The sequence below is a fragment of the Hesperophylax consimilis genome, chromosome 27 (assembly GCF_061612785.1).
Source record: "Hesperophylax consimilis isolate HC1 chromosome 27, BYU_Hcon_1.0, whole genome shotgun sequence".
NCBI lineage: Eukaryota > Metazoa > Arthropoda > Insecta > Trichoptera > Limnephilidae > Hesperophylax > Hesperophylax consimilis.
This window is the reverse complement of record NC_142862.1, coordinates 4344830-4364994: the sequence shown is the minus strand read 5'-3', so window position 1 is coordinate 4364994 and position 20165 is coordinate 4344830. Positions and strand designations below refer to the sequence as shown.

At 35.4% G+C, this 20165-nt stretch overlaps 1 protein-coding gene across 1 annotated transcript in view; it reads left to right on the top strand.

Annotated features, from left to right (window-relative positions):
- The window catches only part of LOC149410499 (uncharacterized), a 54750-nt gene extending 36034 nt beyond the window's left edge, over window positions 1-18716 (top strand). The window contains exons 13-20 of the mRNA XM_089648260.1: window positions 79-242; window positions 11665-11808; window positions 12203-12408; window positions 13589-13823; window positions 14405-14626; window positions 15045-15145; window positions 17287-17455; window positions 18489-18716. Coding sequence (XP_089504386.1) covers window positions 79-242; window positions 11665-11808; window positions 12203-12408; window positions 13589-13823; window positions 14405-14626; window positions 15045-15145; window positions 17287-17455; window positions 18489-18655 — 1408 coding nt within the window. The 3' untranslated portion in view covers window positions 18656-18716. The remainder of the gene's footprint in view (window positions 1-78; window positions 243-11664; window positions 11809-12202; window positions 12409-13588; window positions 13824-14404; window positions 14627-15044; window positions 15146-17286; window positions 17456-18488) is intronic.
- Window positions 18717-20165: the final 1449 nt, after the last annotated feature.

Sequence of the window (20165 nt, the reverse complement as noted above, 5' to 3'; positions counted from 1 at the left end):
AATTATAATAAAATAGTTATAACTGCAGACATCTAATATCCCATTGTCAATAATCGTACCGCATACTATATATTTCAGATACATTGGAGTCGTTCAATTCCTCAGTCCAATGGTGATAATCACAGACTTGGAGCTCATCAAACAAATTGCCATCAAAGACTTCGACCACTTCACCGACCATTTGGGAGTAGCCGATGAGACATTGGATCCAGTATTTGCGAACAATCTTTTCGCTCTTGGAGGTTTGTTACTATATTTCTTATCGTCTTGTCCAAACCTAATTTACTTTAGCCTCAGAATATTACCCACTTTTAGGAGACTTCCTCCCATCATCTCTGGGTAGTGCTATTGTTGATCTATATTGTAGAAGATTTTTTTTAAAGTCGGCTCTATTACGAGCTAACATTAAGCTAATTGTGCCATCCGTGTTGTCGATATCCTCAGCAGCACTGTTAATGTACTGATAAAGTCTAAAGAGGGATATTTATTTTTAAATTGACGTAAGGTAGAAAATGTTTTTTTTTTTTTTTTTTTTTTTTTATTATTTAATAAATGTTTACAAGTTACATGTTTAGACATTTTTTTTTAACTACCATACTAGGCTAATGCCCGTGTTGTGGTAGTTATACATGAAATAATAATAACAATGACATAAAAGAACTAAAAAATACTTATAGTAACATAAGTATGTAAGTATAAATCATAATGAAGTAATAATAATAAAAATAACTTAGAAGAACTAAAAAATACTATTTTATAGAAACATAAGAAAGAATTAGAGAAGAAAAAAAAGAAAAACAAATTTGATGATAAATAAAACTAAAAACAAGTATATTAAAATTAATAGTAAACTGAAAAATAAAGAAAAAGTATATGTATATTAAAAAGATACAAATAAAAATTAAAAATATTAAACATCAAGATTAAAATTTAAACATAATTAATGTAGATTGTTTAATGCATATAATTGTTTGTGTGCAAGTTTATATAACTTAGGTATTATCTATAAGACAACATGTTTATGTTCAACACTTAATTTTAATTTTCGTGATATGAGACAAGTTGGAAAAGAAGTTTTTAATTTTTTTTTTGTGTTAGGAACTCATATAATCTTTGAAGAAAGGTCGTCCCCTTTCAAATATCCATTGATGTACACGAGCAGTAAATATGGATATAGAATTACTTGACTTTAAGTCGGTACTCAATGCATTGTATATTTTAGGCGCGATGAACCAGAATTGCCGTTGAGCGAAAGAGGTTTTAGTTTGAGGAACCACGCAACCCAGGTTTGATGAAAAGCGGGTGTGAGCTTGGTGTTGTGGAGCCAACAGTAGGTTATTTTTTCGTATGTAACAAATGCTTACCTTAGTAAATAACTGTCGTATATCTAAGACCCTGATTTTAGCAAAGAGTTCATTAGAGGGATGGGTAGGTTGGCATTTAAATATAATTCTCAAAATTAGTTTTTGAACTGTAATAATAGGATTAATAATGGATTCAGCACAACCACCCCATCCCACTATACCATACGTTGCTATAGATTGGAAAAGGGCAAAGTATACGCTTCTTAAAGTCTGTAAATCAAGGATGGACCTAAGGGAGCAGAATACATGGCAGAGTTTACGAAGTTTGTTTACTGTGTCACTGATATGGGCTTCCCACCGTAGTTGGTTGTCTATGATTATTCCCAAATATTTAACTGCATTTGATGATTTAAGGGTAGAACACGTGCAATTTATATTAGGTGTGATTTCGTGAGTGTGTAAATTGAATGAACACGAGTGAATAATAGGTTTAGGGCAGTTGTTGGGTACATTATGTTTGCGGATGGAAAAGTCATATATTGGGTTTTGTCGATGTTAAGTGTGAGGAGGTTTGTGTCCAGCCAATGTTTAACTTTTAATAGACCATTATTAGCTTTGTTAGTGACTGATTTCCATGTTACATCTTCAAATATTAGAACAGTGTCATCGGCAAATGATAATATTTTACCTCCAATATTCATGGCACAAAGTGAGTTTATGTATACAAGAAATAAAATTGGTCCTAGTATACTGCCTTGAGGTACACCAAAGGACATAGGTAATTTTTCGCTTATATGTGTTTTGTCAGAGTGGATGAGAGTTTGTTGTGTTCGGTTCATCAGATAGTTTTCAAACCATGTGTAGGCTACTCCTGTTATTCCAACCCGATGTAGTTTTTTTAGCAGTAAGGAATGAGAGACCGTATCAAATGCTTTCGCAAGATCGAGAAAGACAGCCAGTGGTTTGCGACCAATGTCAAGATTATAGGAAACGATTTTCGTGAGGGCAGCTATTGCATCAGATGTACTTCTACCTTTGCGAAAGCCATATTGGTTGTCTGATAATATGTTGTTATCTTCGAGGAACTTACACAGTCTATGTTTTACAGCCTTTTCTAAAATTTTAGATATTGTGCTTAGTAAGGATATCGGTCGGTAGTTATTTACAGATAATTTGTCACCTGCTTTGAAGATTGGGATTATTGTAGCCTGTTTTAAGGAGTTAGGAAAAGTACCAGTTTTGAAGCTTGAGTTGATTATGTGTTTAAGAGGGGGGGCGATAAATTTTTGAAGGTGTTTAATAATTTTTGCCGAGATGTGATCTATTCCGGTGGAGTTACTGTTTTTGAGAGATGCTATTATTTCCATAATTTCTGATTCAGTAGTGGGAGTGAAGTGAAACGGGTTGTAGGTCAGAGTACTGATAGGTATACCATTTGCAAGATCTTTCTCTGAGACGTTTTTTCTGGCTAAAATTTTTTTTGCTAAGTTGGGACCGATATTGCAAAAAAATTGATTGAAATGGTCGGATATTTTTTCAGGTTCAGAATTTACATGTATTGTTTTGTCTTCGATATTAATTTTAACAATAGGTGTGTCGGTTTTATTAATGTTGGCTATATCTTTTATGATATTCCAAATTTTTTTTTATCATCGGTAGCTTCACTGATTTTTTTTTTGTAATAATCCCTTTTAACAGTGTCAATTATTTTTTTGCAGTTATTTCTATAACGTTTGTAGAATATGAGAGATGCATAGTCGCTAGGGTTTTTCCTACAGAAGTGATGGATCTTATCACGCTTTCTGATACAGTGGAGAATACCAGCAGTGATCCATGGTTTAATTTTTGTTTGCGATCGGTTAGTTTTAGTTTTTGAATATGATGTTGCTTTGGCCAAGTGGTTATGTAAAGTATTTATAAATAAATCGCATGCAGAGTTGGCATCAGTACAAGAATAGATGAGTTCCCAATTTTCTTTCGAGACATGATATAGGAGAATTTCATAAGAAATCATTACTTGGGGTGGAGCATTTTGAGTTGGTTTGTGAATTTTTTTGGTAATGGAAGTAATGATTGCATAGTGGTCTGTTATAGTTGATTGATATACAATGGATTTGTTGTCTAGTTTACTCTTAACGAACACATGATCTATACAACTACTATTGTTTATGTCTGATTCTCTTGTTGGAGAGGTGACAGCTGGCAAATATCCTAATAAAGTTAGTGCATTTAGGTATTCGTTGGCTTGAGGATGCGTTTTGTTGATTATATTTATGTTAAGGTCACCAATTATGTAAGTGTTTTGGCAGTGTTTTATGTTCTTCTAGATTCGCCGGCAGGACGTACGTGTTTTTCGCCGCGCGCCGTAATTTTAATTTATTAAATAATTTACAAGTTTACAAGTTTATCCTAATGGATATCAACGAGGAAACGAATGCGCTTCGTTTGCTAACGATGGCCATCGAAGTTCTCTCTGTTAAAGTGGACAATTTAACTAGTGAGTTGAATGTTGTTAAAAATATTCTAAAAACGTCACCACTAATTGTCGGTAGTTTGTACAATAGTGAAACTGCGGTTGCAGGTACATGTGTGCACAAGATTCCCGTTCACGCTACAGGCGACACACTCGGCCCGCCAGCGCCCCTCGTCACCGCCACCTCACCGCCCCCGCTCGCTACTACCGCAGACAATACAACTGCAACTGCCGGGGCCGGTGTCTCCGTTCCGTTCCCCTCGCACGTCGCCCCGTCTACTAAGCCGACTCGTACCTCAGGTGACGCTACAAGTTTGGCCGTTGGAAAAATAATAACCCGCTCGCAGGCTGCAAAAGCCTCCCAAAGAGGGAAAAAAACGAGTAACGCTTCAGACAAGGGACAATCTTCTTCCGCTTATGCTTCATCCCGAAGTACTCCTGATGTGACACCCGTTGCGTCTACCTCCACAGCGCCTACCTCCACGCCATCTGATAGTGATGCGCTGCCCCCGGCCGGCGGAACTGATGTGGATGCACCGCCTCCGCCCGATGGAGCTAAAGCAGATGCACCGCCCTTACGTCAAACTCCAGGAAGTCAACCTTGGACTTTGATTAATCGTAATCGTAAACGGCGTCCCATCACCGTACGAGGTAGTCAAAAGGACCAGGAGGAAGTGAAATACTTCCATCTTTACCCCTTGCATCCAGAGACTACAGTAGATGACTTAACATCGCACCTCAAAACAATAATTAAATCTGTCAGTATCTCCTCATTTAAGATAACAAAAATCAAAACGAGGGGAGAATATGCGTCATTTAAAATCGGTGTACCCGGGTCAGCGGTGGCAGAATTACTGCAATCTAAGCATTGGCCTAAGCATTCGTTCTTAAAAGAATGGGTCAATAAGGTAATTACACCACGGCTACCAAATTTTAAACCTAGTTGACAGTACAATAGTTTTCATTTCTTTTACCAAAACGTTAGGGGACTGAAAACTAAATGTTCTCTATTTTATTCTAACGTTTTGGTAAACAATTACGATGTAATAGGGCTCACTGAGACTTGGCTGAACTCCAGTGTGTGCAACCAGGAGTTATTCGATGACAGCTTTCAAGTGTACAGAAAAGACAGAGATAGTGGTAGTGGCCACAGACAAGGCGGAGGCTGCCTTTTGGCTGTCAAAACTAAGTTTAAGGCCGAACACATGCCTGATCTGGAAGCTGACATCGAAGACTTGTGGATAAAAATTACAATCGATTTGTTTGTTACTTTTATATGTGTAATATATTTTCCACCGGCATCAACTCTGGAAACATATCAACTATTCTTCGACAAGTTTCACGAAAACGTGGATCTTCTCGGAGGAAGGAATATTATTGTTTTGGGAGATTTCAACATCCATTCAGCGCGTAGCGGCAAGGATGTTGAAAATGACCTCAATTTTTTATGCGAAGTGTTTGGGCTCACCCAGAATAATGGTATTCCCAATTCTGAGTTGAGGATGTTGGATCTCGTTTTGTGTAACATTGAATTAAATGTCATACATAGCGATTCTCCCCTCGTATATGAGGACAAATATCACCCCGCATTAGAGTTCCGGTATTCTTGTAAAAAGCCTCCGAAGACTACCAAATTACCTAAAACTACAGACGGCACTTTGCGGGGATGGATTTTTGGTAGGGGTGATTTTGTCAAACTTTATCAGATGATGAGCCAATTGGATTGGCATGAACTTTCTAAATTCGATACCGTTAATGAGACGCTACACCATTTTTATTCATGTATATATAATGTATTTGACGCTTGCTTCCCTAGGAAACCTCCCAACAGAGGTGGACGTAGATATCCGAAGTGGTTCACTAGAGATACCATCAGGAGCATTGAGAAAAAACATGCTCACCATAAAAAATGGAAAGCTACTGGTGAACAAAATGAGTATGAAATGTTCAGTAATCTCAGAGCAGTTGTTAGAAGAAATATTCATATAGCATTCCGAACGTATGTCGACTCAATAGAGAGTGATATCAAGCATGATCCCAAGGCATTTTGGGACTACGTAAAATCACTGCGCAAGGATGGTGGTATAACAGACATCATGATGCATGGTGATCGGGAAGTTAGAGGAGCGGATGTAGCCAATGCATTTGCAACCCATTTCCAATCAGTGTACAGTAATGAGCCTCCATTACTAAATCCTATTTCTGCTTCCAAGTTGAATGTGAAGGGAGCTCAAAACATTGATATAAGTCATATAGACGAATCAGATGTTAAATCTTCAATTAATAACATGAAACATACACATTCACTTGGGCCAGACTTTCTTCCAGTATTTTTTTTAAAAGGATGTGTTGAATTTTTAAAAATGCCACTAAGTTTTATATTCAACCTATCTTTAGATACTGGTATATTTCCTGATTCCTGGAAAGTCTCAAAAATTTGTCCCATTTTCAAAAGTGGATCAAAGACATCTGTCGAAAATTTCAGGCCAGTGGCAATACTTTCCGCCCCGGCTAAGTTATTCGAATCGATAATTCATAAACATGTTCTGTTTCAAGTAGAGCCTTTCTTAATATCGGAACAGCATGGGTTTAGAAAAGGTCGATCAACAGATACTAACCTACTGGTACTCACAGATTATGTTTCCAAATCTTTAGATAAGGGCTACCAAGTAGATTGCTCATATAATGATTTCTCGAAGGCATTTGATACCGTAAACCATGACATATTATTAAATAAATTGTCAACTATAGGTTTTTCTTTACGGTTTCTCATATTCTTTGCAAGCTATTTTACTGGAAGAAAGCAATTTGTATCTCATGGAATATTCATGTCAAAATTATTCCTTGTACTCTCAGGCGTTCCACAGGGCTCTAATTTAGGACCGCTCCTCTTTCTAATTTTTATTAACGATATTACAGAAAATATTCTGCATTCCAGGTCACTTCTTTTTGCTGATGACCTAAAACTATTCTTGGAAATTAAAACTTTAGAAGACTGCATTCGACTCCAATCGGACATTAATAGAATTGTTGACTGGAGTAAACGGAATCGGATCGAATTCAATATTTCTAAATGTTTCATTCTTTCTTTCACAAGGGCACGTCATACTTGGTTTTACCGGTATACCATGAATGCCCGAAGTTTAAAACGTGTCTCCACTATGAAAGATCTTGGCATCATGTTTGATAGTAGGCTGACATTTCATGCTCATATCGAAATGACGTGTAGTGCTTCACTGAAAATGCTGGGCTTCGTCCTACGCACTGCGATGAATTTTAGAGACACCCGGGTTCTCCAAGTGCTATACATTGCGTTGGTTAGGAGTAGGCTTGAGAGTGGGTCGGTGGTTTGGAGCCCACATCAGGTGAAGTATTCCCTCATGTTGGAGAGAGTGCAGAAGAAATTTCTGAGAATCCTCTACCTGAGGGAGTATGGCTACTACCCGTGGCTCTATCCTACTGACTTTCTCTTGGGCATGCTCGGTATGAACCATCTACGGGTCAGAAGAGATGTGCATATTGTATCACACTTCTTCAAACTGATTCGTGGATGGTTAGTAAATCCGACTATCATGGAGAGTATTAGTCTCTATGTTCCTGATGGTTATCTCCGTCACCGACAGCATAGACTGTTTTATCTCCCGGCCTGCAGGACTAACTTGCCAATGGTCATGCCGGTGGGGAGAGCAGTCTTGCTGTTGAACAGAATTAATTCGGATATCGACATATTTAGCATCGGTGAAGCTGCCTTTAAAAGGCAAGCTCTATTGATGCTGGTATAGTTTATACACCGCTAACTATTATGTAATACCATTTTACAAATATACTTAAAAACGAAATAAAATGTAATTTTGTAATGTTTTTAAAGGAATAAACAAATTGAATTGAAAAATTGAATTGAATTGAATTAATATTTCTTGTAGTGAGTATAAGAATGGGGTTATATTATGTGTATTCGGAGATCTGTATATAGTAAGGATTGTTATGAGGTTATCAAGTTGTATTTGAAGGCAGTTGGCGTTTTTAATTCTGATCTCTTTGACTGAGTGTGGGATGTGATTTTTGATGTATACAATAACGCCATCGTTTTGAGTTTGGTTATGTAGTGTGTTATAGTGATTGTAGTTTTTTATTGTTTTAGGAAGGAAATTTTTTTGAATCCAGCATTCGGTCAAGACAATTACATCGAAATCTAAGGCAAGGTCAGTAAGAAGAATGGATAATTCATCAAAATTTTTGTTAATACTTCTAATGTTCATTGAAAATATCATAAGGGTAGAATTAGTTAATGATAATTGACGTACAACTTCAGAATCGTTGGTTGATGAACATGGGATAGGTGTTGTATTATCTAGTAGATCTGCTAAGTCTTCCATTTTTTGGTTTTTTGCATTGCGTTAATTATTAATAGTAAAGATGTAGTGACAGTGATATCTTTATTAGTAATATAGGTATTGATTTGTTGTGAAGATGTAACATAAGAATATAATTTATACTTGGTCATTTTGAAATTAGGAAGATTATAGAAATAAGAATTGAAAGCAATGGTATAATGAATATGTGGTATACATGGGATTTGAAATAATGATTTTGAGATAAAAATCTTGTTTGTAGGTAAAAATAACGCACGGTTAAGTAATGTAAGAAAAAAAAAATATTTCCGAAAATTCTTATTGTTCGCAGAACTAAAAACAATAAAATTTAAAAAGTTAATTTCATTCTTGTTAGTAATTAAAGTAATATTGCATTTAAGGGTAATCGTATCAATATGTAGAATATTATTAAAATAAGTTGTACCACTGGTTTCTGTTGTTGGCAATAGTCGAGAAGGAGTTCGCCAGTTATTAAAAGCAATAACAAAATAAGCAATGTATATAATTGTATAAAGCATAGTAAGTTGTAATGGTTTTGATGCAATTACAATAACACATTTTCTACATGATAAGAAAAGTAGATTACTGGAAAGAGGTGATTGTATTAAGTTATTTGATCGATTAAAAACAATGATGGGGTACATGCTTTTGTTAAATGTCTTTGGGCTAGAAAAATCCAATAATATGTTTTTTGTAACAGAGAGTATCAAGTAATATATAGATGAATATATAATAGTATACAGGAGAATCAAGTAAAATAAAAGTATACCAAAGGATGAAAATTGATTATAAGTTATTTGGTGAGGGAGATAAAAGGTTTTTGGTTTTTTCATTGATAAGTATAACGGGCGTCCCAACGTCTTTGCGTACATATACTTGTCCCCCTCTGGTCCAGGCAAACTTAAAAATATTGTCTCGTGTAGCCTTACGTGCAAGAAACCAATGATGTTTAGCTCAAAATGTCAAGTGTTCATTGATATAAATCTGAGAGCTCTTTCCTGCCATTCCTATGATATTTGTGTTTAGTTTATCCTCCCGATTTGCAGATCGCTTGTTAAATGTTTTTATGTCATTTAAGAAGATGTCACGGTCATCGTTTGTTTTGAATCTGAGGATTATCGGCCGTTGTAAATCCTTGTTGGTTTTTTGTCCAGTACGGTATGCTGCTTCCACGTTTTTCACTTCTGTTCCGGCATTTGTAATTTTTTGGATATTGAAAACAACATTTTTTAAGTCTTCTCCGCTTATTTCCGGGATTCCTCGTATTTCTACGTTTTTCGACCTGTTTTCCCTGTCTAAATTTTCAAATTGTCCTTCTATTAGCTCTAAGCGCGCTTCAAGATCACAGTTTTTTTTTTCAAGTTTTTTGTTTATATTCTCGAGTTCGTGGACTCGAAGTAGAATATCCTCGTATTGTTTACTCATTGCTGAGATTGTGGCGAGAATTTGGGTGTTTTGGTCGAGTATTGCGTTTTGTTTTAATAGTAGTTCGTTGTCCAAAGTTGAGGCACCGCTGGCAGTGACATTGAAAGCCGGAGTGTCAGATAGGCATTTCTTGCATTTAATTTGGGCGCGTCGTTCTTTAGTGAGTCGACGGTATGAGGTCTCTGCCACTCCGCTGCAGTGCAAATGGAATATTCCCTTGCACACGGCGCAGGTAAATACGGACTCGTCGGAGAGAGTGGGTTCTGAACAGGCTTTGCAATTATTCATGTTGTGGTTATGTGGTTAGTTAGGTGGTAAAGTTGTCCTTGCGCCTGTTGGCAGTCAAAATTCGTAACGCGAGTGATAAATTTTGGTTCTGATGTCTCCAGAATAATTGTATTGGGAAAGTAGAGTTGAGTAGTAGTGAAGACCGCTGCCCGCAACTGAACTAAATTCACTTTTATATTGGGTTAGTAAATGATCCAATGTGCACTAAAAACTTTGATTTCTATTATTTATAAAAAAATAAATATAATTTTGATGTTTATAAACCTGTCACCATCTATTGGGCAATAGTTGAATTAAAAATATTTTCCTTCACAAGTTTGCAAGCATTGCCATCTATTGATTCGTAGGCGTAACTCAATTTATTTTATAATTTTAATGGATGTAGGTATTTACTGACATCTATTGACTAGTAGAGTAAATATGCCATATGTAGGTAGGGCATCCAAATAATTTGTTAAAATCTCAGTTTTTAAATTTTTTTGTAATGAGTTTATCTTGAATGCGGTTCAGTACATACATAAAATTAGTTCCAGAATTTCCGCCGCACTATGATGCACAGATACACAAGTTATATAATGTTTACATTAAACTTTTGCGCTTTGTTCCACTATTTTATACGGAGCAAAATTATACTTGACGTCTGTCATTGACTTTGTTGATTGATGTGTGAATTTGAATTTGAATTTGAATTCCTATTGGACCTAAAAAGCCCTGGACGGAGCAATTCGATAACAATTTGAAGAGGTGGAAGATGTATGAACAATGCCAAAAACAACTTCATTTTTTTAATGACGTATGCCAATCCTTGTCTGATCAAATACCCCAAAAATTATAAGACATTATAACCGCGTTAACAACAAACTATTAAATAATAATAGTTAATTTTACTTTTGCATAAAAACAAATGCGCAATTGAGTTGTCGGGTACATTAAATTAAATAATTATGTGGACAGGGCTTTTTACTTTACGTGATAACAATCGGGAAACAAAATTCAGTTAATTAGTTAGAGTAAAAATATTTTTATGATTTCTGTAGCGCCGTTTTATGAAAAATCACCTCAAGAGCAAGACGTTGGTCTGGATATTCTTTTGAATTCGGATTTGGCTCCCGACTCGGAGTAACGTGTTGAAGTTGTGTGGGAGAATCTGTACAGGGCGAGCAAACCGGGGCGCGTCGGGAACGACTGGGCGATTAGTTCTGTCTTTCGCCGCTAGGACGCTAATGGCGAGCATTTAGGTTCGGCAAGTACTGCTGCCTGCGGCGATTGCCAGAACTAGCGTGTGACAGCTTTGATCATTATTATTACTTCCTACGATTCAAATCGCTACATTACAAAGCATATGTCTCATATTTCTGCCATTCAACATAGATTTATGTTTCAGTAAAATACAAGAAAATCCCAATCTCTTTCGAAAATCACAATAACATAAAAATACTAAAATATTAAATATAACACATAGGTACTAACACCAAATACATACTGAAACAGAAACCACACAAATACACTAAAAATACTTATATACTTGTTTAATTATTATTATGGATAACTATTTCTTAAACATAACATTATTCAACTTTAAAAAAAGTAGTTTCGAATGAATGAAATTCTCAGCGCGCGAGATTCTAATGACGATGTCATTGATTCAAACAAAGAAATGCAATAAACGTGTATTATTATTTTTATTATACTGAAATCAGGAACATGATGCAATCAAATCAGTTAATTGTTTCAAAGATTTATTTGTTCCATATAACAAAATAATAATAAACAAATAACTCATTACGTGTTCAATGTCCAGGTCAGAAATGGCGAGATATGAGGGCCACCCTGAGTCCAGCCTTCACCGGTTCCAAGATGAGGGGGATGTTCGACTTTATAGTCGAATGCGGACAAAACATGTCTAATTACTACCTGGAAGAAATGAAAAAGCCTGATAATAAAAGTATGCAATTATGTATTTTCAACTATTTGTTGTACCCATCAAAAGAAATCTGTAATTGTTTGTGTGTTTATATAAATTAAATAATGTGATTATTATCAGTTTTTTATTATTGTGACAGCTGTTTCGGCGTTAAAATTCATTTACAAACAGTGGCTAGGCCGTCCAGTAAACTTTGGTAAGGTCACGTTGATGTGACTTATTTATATGATGCTATTAACAATTTCTGCTCTGAAAGTCGAAACAGCTGTCACAGTAATAAAGAAGTTGCAGAACTTAATAATAACATTATTGATTTTAATGTACATTAAGTTTAAACTAACAAATCATTCCTAGTTTTCGTCTCCTCTTCGTAGGGAGCAATAAAACTATTTGATAACGTTCAATTTATTTTCAGAGAGAGGTCTAGTCGAAGTAGAAATAAAGGACGGCTTCACCCGGTACACTAATGACGTCATCGCTTCTTCGGCCTTCGGGCTGGAAGTTGACTCGCTCAAGAACAGGGACAACACGTTCTACCAAATATCCAATGAAGCCATCACGTATTTTTTTAATCAGCTCACCAAGATCAACCTTCTGTCTTCAACCCCTAAATTGATAAAGGTGAAATTAATATGCTTGAATTATTTGAAAATTTTTGAGAATTTGTGGATAAATCGATTTTTCGAAAGACCCGTTTTTTCTGTGGGCTGAAAATAGAAAATCAAATAAAAGGTATACATTTCAATAATCCATTTGGACAAAGTTGTAAAACTGTAGGAATTTGTAGAAGAGCGTCAAAAATTATTCTTTTGCTTCAATAGATTCCGTCATTTCTTTTCAAAATTCCATAATAATTATACTGTTCATAATAAAATACAGTAAATATCTTTTAAGTTTAAGAATTATGCATATAAACTATGATTTTGCTTAAGACATTTGGAATATCAATTTCAAATTTACATAATATTTAAAGTATCAAATAAATATCTATGATATTAATAATAATAATAATAATAATAATAATGTTTATTTCAGCTGGACAGAGCGGTGTGTGCAATGCTCTGCCTGCCATAAAAGTTTACATTTAAGTTAATACATAAAAATAAAATGAATAAAGATATAAATAAAAATAAAAAATCAATACATTGATGTGCACATTAGGACTTTATTGTGGCTTGAGTGAAATTCTCCATCTCCGGTGTAGAGGCGCTCCCTGCCACTGGGCAACGGCCTGGACAAGAGTGTTGTTCGATCTCTGGTAGCGCTGACTCGTCCCGGCTATTCTGTGGCGCATCAAAGCAGCGAATCCATGCACCCTTCCTTCGGTGAACATCTGTGAAGCGCTGCATCGCCAGGGGAGGCCAAATAGGGCTCTGTATGCGTGGTTTATATTGCTGTAGCAATAATTAAATTAATCTCATATAAATGTGGTAAAATCACTCATTCCTTATTTTTATACGAAGTTGTGAACTCTATTATCGATTCATAATATACTATATTAAAATTGCATTTCAATGCTTTGAACACAACACCAATCGAATGATTTAATCAGTGTACCAGATTGTAAGTCTAAGTATGCGATAAATGTATTAATGGGACATATCTGCAAAACATTTAACTCCTTACGAGATATAGATATTTTCAAGTGTACCTTTAAAACATATAAAATCTATCTTGCTATATCCATGCTCACACATATATGTAATTATCTTAAAAATAACGGCTTGATTCCTAAATATAATTAAATGAAGATTAAAAAATGCTCCACAATAAAAAAGCTTTATGTATCTATTCATTTCAGTTTTTCAAAGTTACTCTGGTAAATGAGAAAGTCCAGAATTACTTCAGGCGTCTGGTGGTCGACACGATGGAAGCCAGGGAAAAGCACAACATAGTCAGGCACGACATGATCAAGGTGCTCATGGATACCAAGAAGGGAATGCTGAAGCACGAAGATGACAAATATGGTGACAACGCTAAGGATGGATTTGCCACTGTGGAGGAATCTCAAGTGGGGAAGCAAACTGTCCAGAGGAGTAAGTACCCACTTTTTCTGGTGGTTAGCTTATCGTTAGGGCAATCTTAATCCTGTAGATTGCAGCCTGAACTGCACTAGTAATTGGTTCCAGTCACGTAGAAATAGATTACGAAGCCATAAGTTGTGGCGTCTTCGATCAATCTTCCCCTTACTAAGATCATCAATAATTGCGTGATGTATATATGACGAATATATTTGATCTTTAAAAAAAGTAAAGCCATAATAAGTTTACAATTCTTGTTTCTCCCTCGATGTCCAGGTTATTTTGAAGAATCACCTATTTTTACTATCCATATTTGATCCTCATGCTAATGTTTAGTTTTGTGCCAGGTTTCCTTGCCGTACAGAAAGAGCGCCAAGTGTTCGATTTAAATCTATTTTACTAAATTTCTCCAGTATGTCACTTCACTTTCCCTCGTAAGTTTACACTTTTTTCACGTGAATTCACTTCTAGATCAAGTAGTAGATCTATTTTATGTTTTACACCAAGATTAAGCTTTCTAAATGCACCTATGGTTGATTCGTAAATACTGTGTGGATTAGACCTAATTATACAAACATTTGTTTGATTACCCTCAGAGTGGAACGACGATGAGCTGACTGCCCAGGCCGTACTATTCTTATTTGCCGGCTTTGAAACCACTTCGGCCCTTCTGAGCTTCATGGCCCACGAGCTGACGCTGCACAAGGACATCCAACAGAGACTGCAAGAAGAGATTGATGAACTGGACAGAACCAACGGGGGCAAACTCAACTACAATGACCTGCAGGGGATGAAGTACATGGACATGGTTGTGACAGGTCTGTATTCAACTTTTCGTAATAGTTTACTGAAGTATTTGCGATACGGAGCATTCGTCCGTAGCACGCTGGAAAACAGTTCCACTATGTGGAGACACCCCAAAGGAGTTGTACTGAATTATGCAACTCCTAATATTGTTGACTGGCTGGGGGTATAGCTACTACCAATATTTTTTTTGTTCTTGACTGGAATGCCTGACTTTGACTAGGTAGGTCGATGAAAAAACGTTTTTTACAAAAGTTTAGTTACCAGAAAGCGTACTTACCCCATATATTCAGAAATAAATCAACTTATTTGTTCTTAATAATCTAGTGTCGCTTTTTTAAATACTTAAACACTTAAACACCTATTGAAACGGTTACGCATGAAAAAACATCATAATTTCGAGGTTTTCAGTGTGGCATTGTTTTCTTCCAGAAACCCTCCGCTTCTGGCCACCTGTCGTGATGATTGACAGGAAATGCACCAAATCATACAATCTACCTCCAGCAAATGATTCTAGCAAACAATCTTACCAGGTAAGAAAATAATGTTAAGTAAATTTGAATTAATGTACGAGGGTTGTCCGAAAATTAAACACCATTTTCGTTTTAAAATTCAGGAAATTTATATCTAAACAGGTTTTTAGGTTTATATCTAAACTACTTTTTTTACGTAATTCCCGGCAAGTTCAACGCACTTCTTGAACCGGGGAACAAGTTCCTTAATCCATTTGCTATAAAAATTTCCCGCCGCGGTCCGCAACCAGCTTGACACCTCTTCCTGAACTTCCTCGTCGGTCGTGAAGCGTTTTCAGGCCAAATGTTGCTTTAAGTGAAGGAAGAGATAAAAATCAGTGAGCACCAGGTCAGGGCTATAAACCGGGTGGCTAAGGACATCTCACGGTTACATTTGCTCTATGGGGCGGGTGTGTCATGCAACAAACAAACGCCCTTGCTCAATCTCCCTTTAACGCTCCTCTAAGTTTTTTAACGTTTCATAATAACGATTTAGATCGTTGACTTAATGACTTCTGGAATCGAAATTGCGAGATCCCTGAATGTCAGAGGGCGGTCTTGATGAAGTTTAGCCTGAATTTTCTCCAACAATGCGTAATTAATTGAGAAGACCTCCCTCACCTTCCTTGTCATGCACATCTGTTGTACCTCTCGAGAACTCAACACCTACTTCCTAAAATTACATCGCCATAAATTCCACCATTCTCATAGTTAAGAAGGCGAATAATAGCGTACTTCGCATTTGGCGGTAGACGACAGCGAAGCGTCCATCTCTAACAGCAGGCACAGCCAGACTCATAAATAAACCACTCACACCAGACTCATAAACATAAATAAACCACTCAATATACTCACGGGCTTTTTGTATGAAACAAATTGGTCCTCTATTTAACCGTAGATATGCCGATATATAGAGTGTACAATTCGTATTCGGAACCTACTTATTAGCCTAAAATAAAAAATTTTGAAATTTCCAAAATCACACGACAGGAAAATAAAAAAACCTCAGTTACACATTAAACATTTTTATTTTATAATAATTAAAATAAAATATTTGTTTGAATACCACTTTCTTTACCGGCTTATTAAATTAATGATCTTTATCTGTTAAATGTGTTGCAAATTCCGAAAAACCCATGTGGTTTAAGCATCTCAAGTGCTCAACTACCCGCGTTTGAACATTTCTTGCAGTTTTACCAATGTTAAATGCTTCGCAATCATTTAATTTAAGTTTATAGATGCCAGAATGGCTTAAATTATTTTCTTTATCCTTTGACTTAATTAAAAGTTTACCTATTTTATTATTGGTATAAAAAGCGACTTTAATTTCTGTTCGAAATTTTAAAACATATGAAAATGAAAAGTGATTCATGTATAAAATTCTACGTCAACCTTGGTTTTTATTTACTGTGATGTTGGGGATACAATTGTACAGGAAATTATTAGAAAATATGAGTCATTGTTTTTTTACAAGGATTTTATCAATTAAGGTATGGAAATATCCGGTATTTATGGCGATAAATTTGATTACAGAGAGTTCAATATTAAAGGTAATTTTAGATAGCGGAATGTTTATGGGAAATGGGATGGTTTGAAGTACTATTAATAACTGTATCGGTAAAGGTAGGTTTTCTATAAATATTAAAATTGAATTTATTATTAATAATGAAAAGGGATAGGACTAGGAAATTTAAACTACAATTAGTTCCTATTTCTACTGTGAACTGAATATTTTTATGGAACGAATTAATTCAGTCATACAATAAATTATAAATACAGGTTAAATCATTAATTGATAAGTTAAACAAATGGAATTCTAGCTAGCATGATATAATCGTTTATTCTGAAGTCGTTCATTGGTGGATATAGTTAGGCAACAATATGACGTCAGAATTCACGGTTCCAATTTTTGATCGGAGTTATACCCCACTGCTCATAAATAAACTACTCACCCGATCCGAGCGGGAAGTACGCGTTACAAGCTACTCGTAGAAATATTTTTTGTCCATACCGCCGCAAATGACAAAGGTCTCAAAATTCTTGGACAACCCTCGTATTATGAGATTCTTTTAGAGGCTTTTTTTAGAGATTTTTTTGGTTGAAGCTTTTGTCGCCAAGACACAAGTAGATAAAGGTATCGAGATTACACATTTTTTTTCCAGCTCAAACGCGGGCAGGGAATTCTGTTTCCATTCTACGCAATCCACCATGACCCGCGCTACTATAAGGACCCGGAAACCTTCGACCCAGAGAGATTCTCCGACGAGAACAAGGGAGACATAAAGCCATTCTCCTTCCTTCCATTCGGAACCGGCCCCAGAAATTGCATCGGTAAGTTGATCAACTCATTAAAATATAACGTTTCAAAACAAAAACAATGAAATGGTTTTCACAATGATTCCTCTGGGTGTAATTACCACCATCAATTATATAAAAATGTCGTCTTCAACAAATGTAAATTCACTGTGTTGCATCATTTTAATTAAATAAACTTTGTTTAATCCACTATATAATCAAAATTATCAACATGTTTCGGCATCAAAAGTTTCTTCATCAGGATGCCTATACAGTTCACTTTGTATACTGATGAAGGAACCTTCGGCTCATCAATTTATGTACTTATTTGTAGGAAATTAACGAGCTTTATTATGCCTTAAAACTAATAAGTAGGTAAAGGGGAGAGGAGGAGGAGGAGGAGGATAAGGATAGGAGATACTCCTGATATTAGATTACCTGACATTTTAAACTCCTGCATTAATTTATGATCGTTCTTGGTTCGATACCGCCGAAGGTTGCTAAGAATGTCAATATTACAAATGTGTGTATTACACAGAACTGACTTACTGCCAGGATTTTTTCTAATGTTAGTTTTGTGTGCAAATCAAAAATTCGCTTTGTCGGGTTGATCTTGACGATAGCTTGACGATATGTGGATGTTTAGAAAATTGGTAAGTTCTTGCAAATATTCAGAGTTTTGATTTAGCCCCAGAGGAACCTTCCTTCTCCTTCACAACTCTTTATGTCCTAAATAGAGTACGAAGTTCACCTCCAAGTATCTCAATTAGGTCACCCATCTTTCCTTCTTCCTGCTCGCTTCTAAAGAATTCTCTTTGGTAGGATGCTACTGTAATTTGTGAATGATAGAGCATGTGTCTTCTATATTTGCTACAAGTTGCTAAATGGCGTTTCAGGTTTATGAATACGGTTTACAATTAGCATATTATCATTTTTTGTATCTTGTCTACCATACTCTATTTTATTATTGTGTCTGTATTTCTGTCCCTCTTTCTGTATTTTTCAACTGCCCCATTTCATTACCTAAAGAGATCATTGTGTTTTATCATTCGATTATATTTTATTACAGGTTCCCGTTTCGCCCTGATGGAAGCCAAGGCCTGTATTTACCACCTCCTCCGCAATTTTGAACTAGTAAAGATTCCACGCACCCAGGATCCACTTCAGATAAAGAACGAATCTTTCACCTTGACCGCACGGGATGGCTTTTGGGTCGGTCTAAAGCCAAGAAAATAAATATATGATAACACAACATGTGTAATTAGTTATTGTTAATAAAGTTATTTTACTTTTGTAACTAACATTATTTTCTGTTGCGCACATTTTACGAATTGATGGTCTTACACCAGCGCGATGATGAGAGTATCTTCCACCCTGGAAAATGCCGCAAATATATTATTGAAAGTAATTAACTGTGAAACAACACAAATTAAAAATATAAATTTTATTTGCGCACGCCGGGATTTGAAACCACGACATCCAGCTTTACCCCTCGAACACGGGGTGGTAGGGAGTAACTAATCCAACGGTGAAATAAATAATTAAATATTGTTGTGTGTAAATTTTTTATGATTTTTTGTGATTAGAAATTTACGAAACGAAACTATTTCTTTTCCGCTGCATTTAATTTCATAAAAATTATTTTACGCTGAAAAAATCGCGATATATTTTTTCGATAAACTTTATTGAAATATTTAGTTCAACCAGTGAAGAAATAAACCTATTCACGGCGTCTGGAAACTCGAAGTACTTCGTATCGAATTTGTGGTTTAACTTTTTTGATTTCAGCATTCGTTTTTAAGTAAACCGAGTCCGAAGATAGAATTTTTTAGGTCAAATTTAATAAAACAAAATGAATAAAATAAAAAATCGTGAAGCTCACAAAAAAAAAATTTAAACACCTTTTTAAAAAGTGCAGATTTGAAAAAAGTCTACAAAAGTCAACCCAGTGCATGGGCAGTATTTATTTATTTATTTTTATTTCATTGTATTTTACTCCTGTTAAGGCTTTTACATACATATATAACAATATTTAAGAAATTACACTCGTAAATAGTGTAGGAAATTACTGTTTAAAACACATATATTAAAAAAATATTGTTTAATTTGATTCACACAGTAGGTACAAAAAATAAATATAAAAAATTAAAAAAAAAAAATTTCTTTCAGCCGACAAAATTCTGTTAACATGCAAAATACTGTAATACTGTCAATTTAAATAGTTTTATCAAAATATTCCCCTACTTGATGAAAAAAACTTCAATAAGGTATGCTTATATAATGAAATTGATGTACTAAATATATCAAAAACATCAGATTATTTATTTCCTAGCTGTTGAATCCGTCGCATAGGAGTGTGATATTGGGACGTTGATATAGAATTGCTACAATAATATGGTAGGTACTGTCTTGTAACAGACCTGCTTAATTAATGATTTTATACAAACACGTTAAATCGGAAATGATTCTACGATCAGATAATTTTATTAAATAGTACGTTATCGTAATGTAGGTTTTCTCTGGGAATGCCCATTATTATTGTAATTCTTAAGGTTTTATGGGAAGTTTTAAAAGGAAAATGTTAGAAGCACAATAATAGTAAGAAAATAAATAAATATGATAGCGTGCTCCCCCCCCCCCCACTACCTACAAGAATCAAAATTATTAAAACCATCGCAGCAGAATGACAGAAGGTCGTTTGAATAGACTAGCTTTAATGCATATCCATCGAGACATTGCGTTTAAA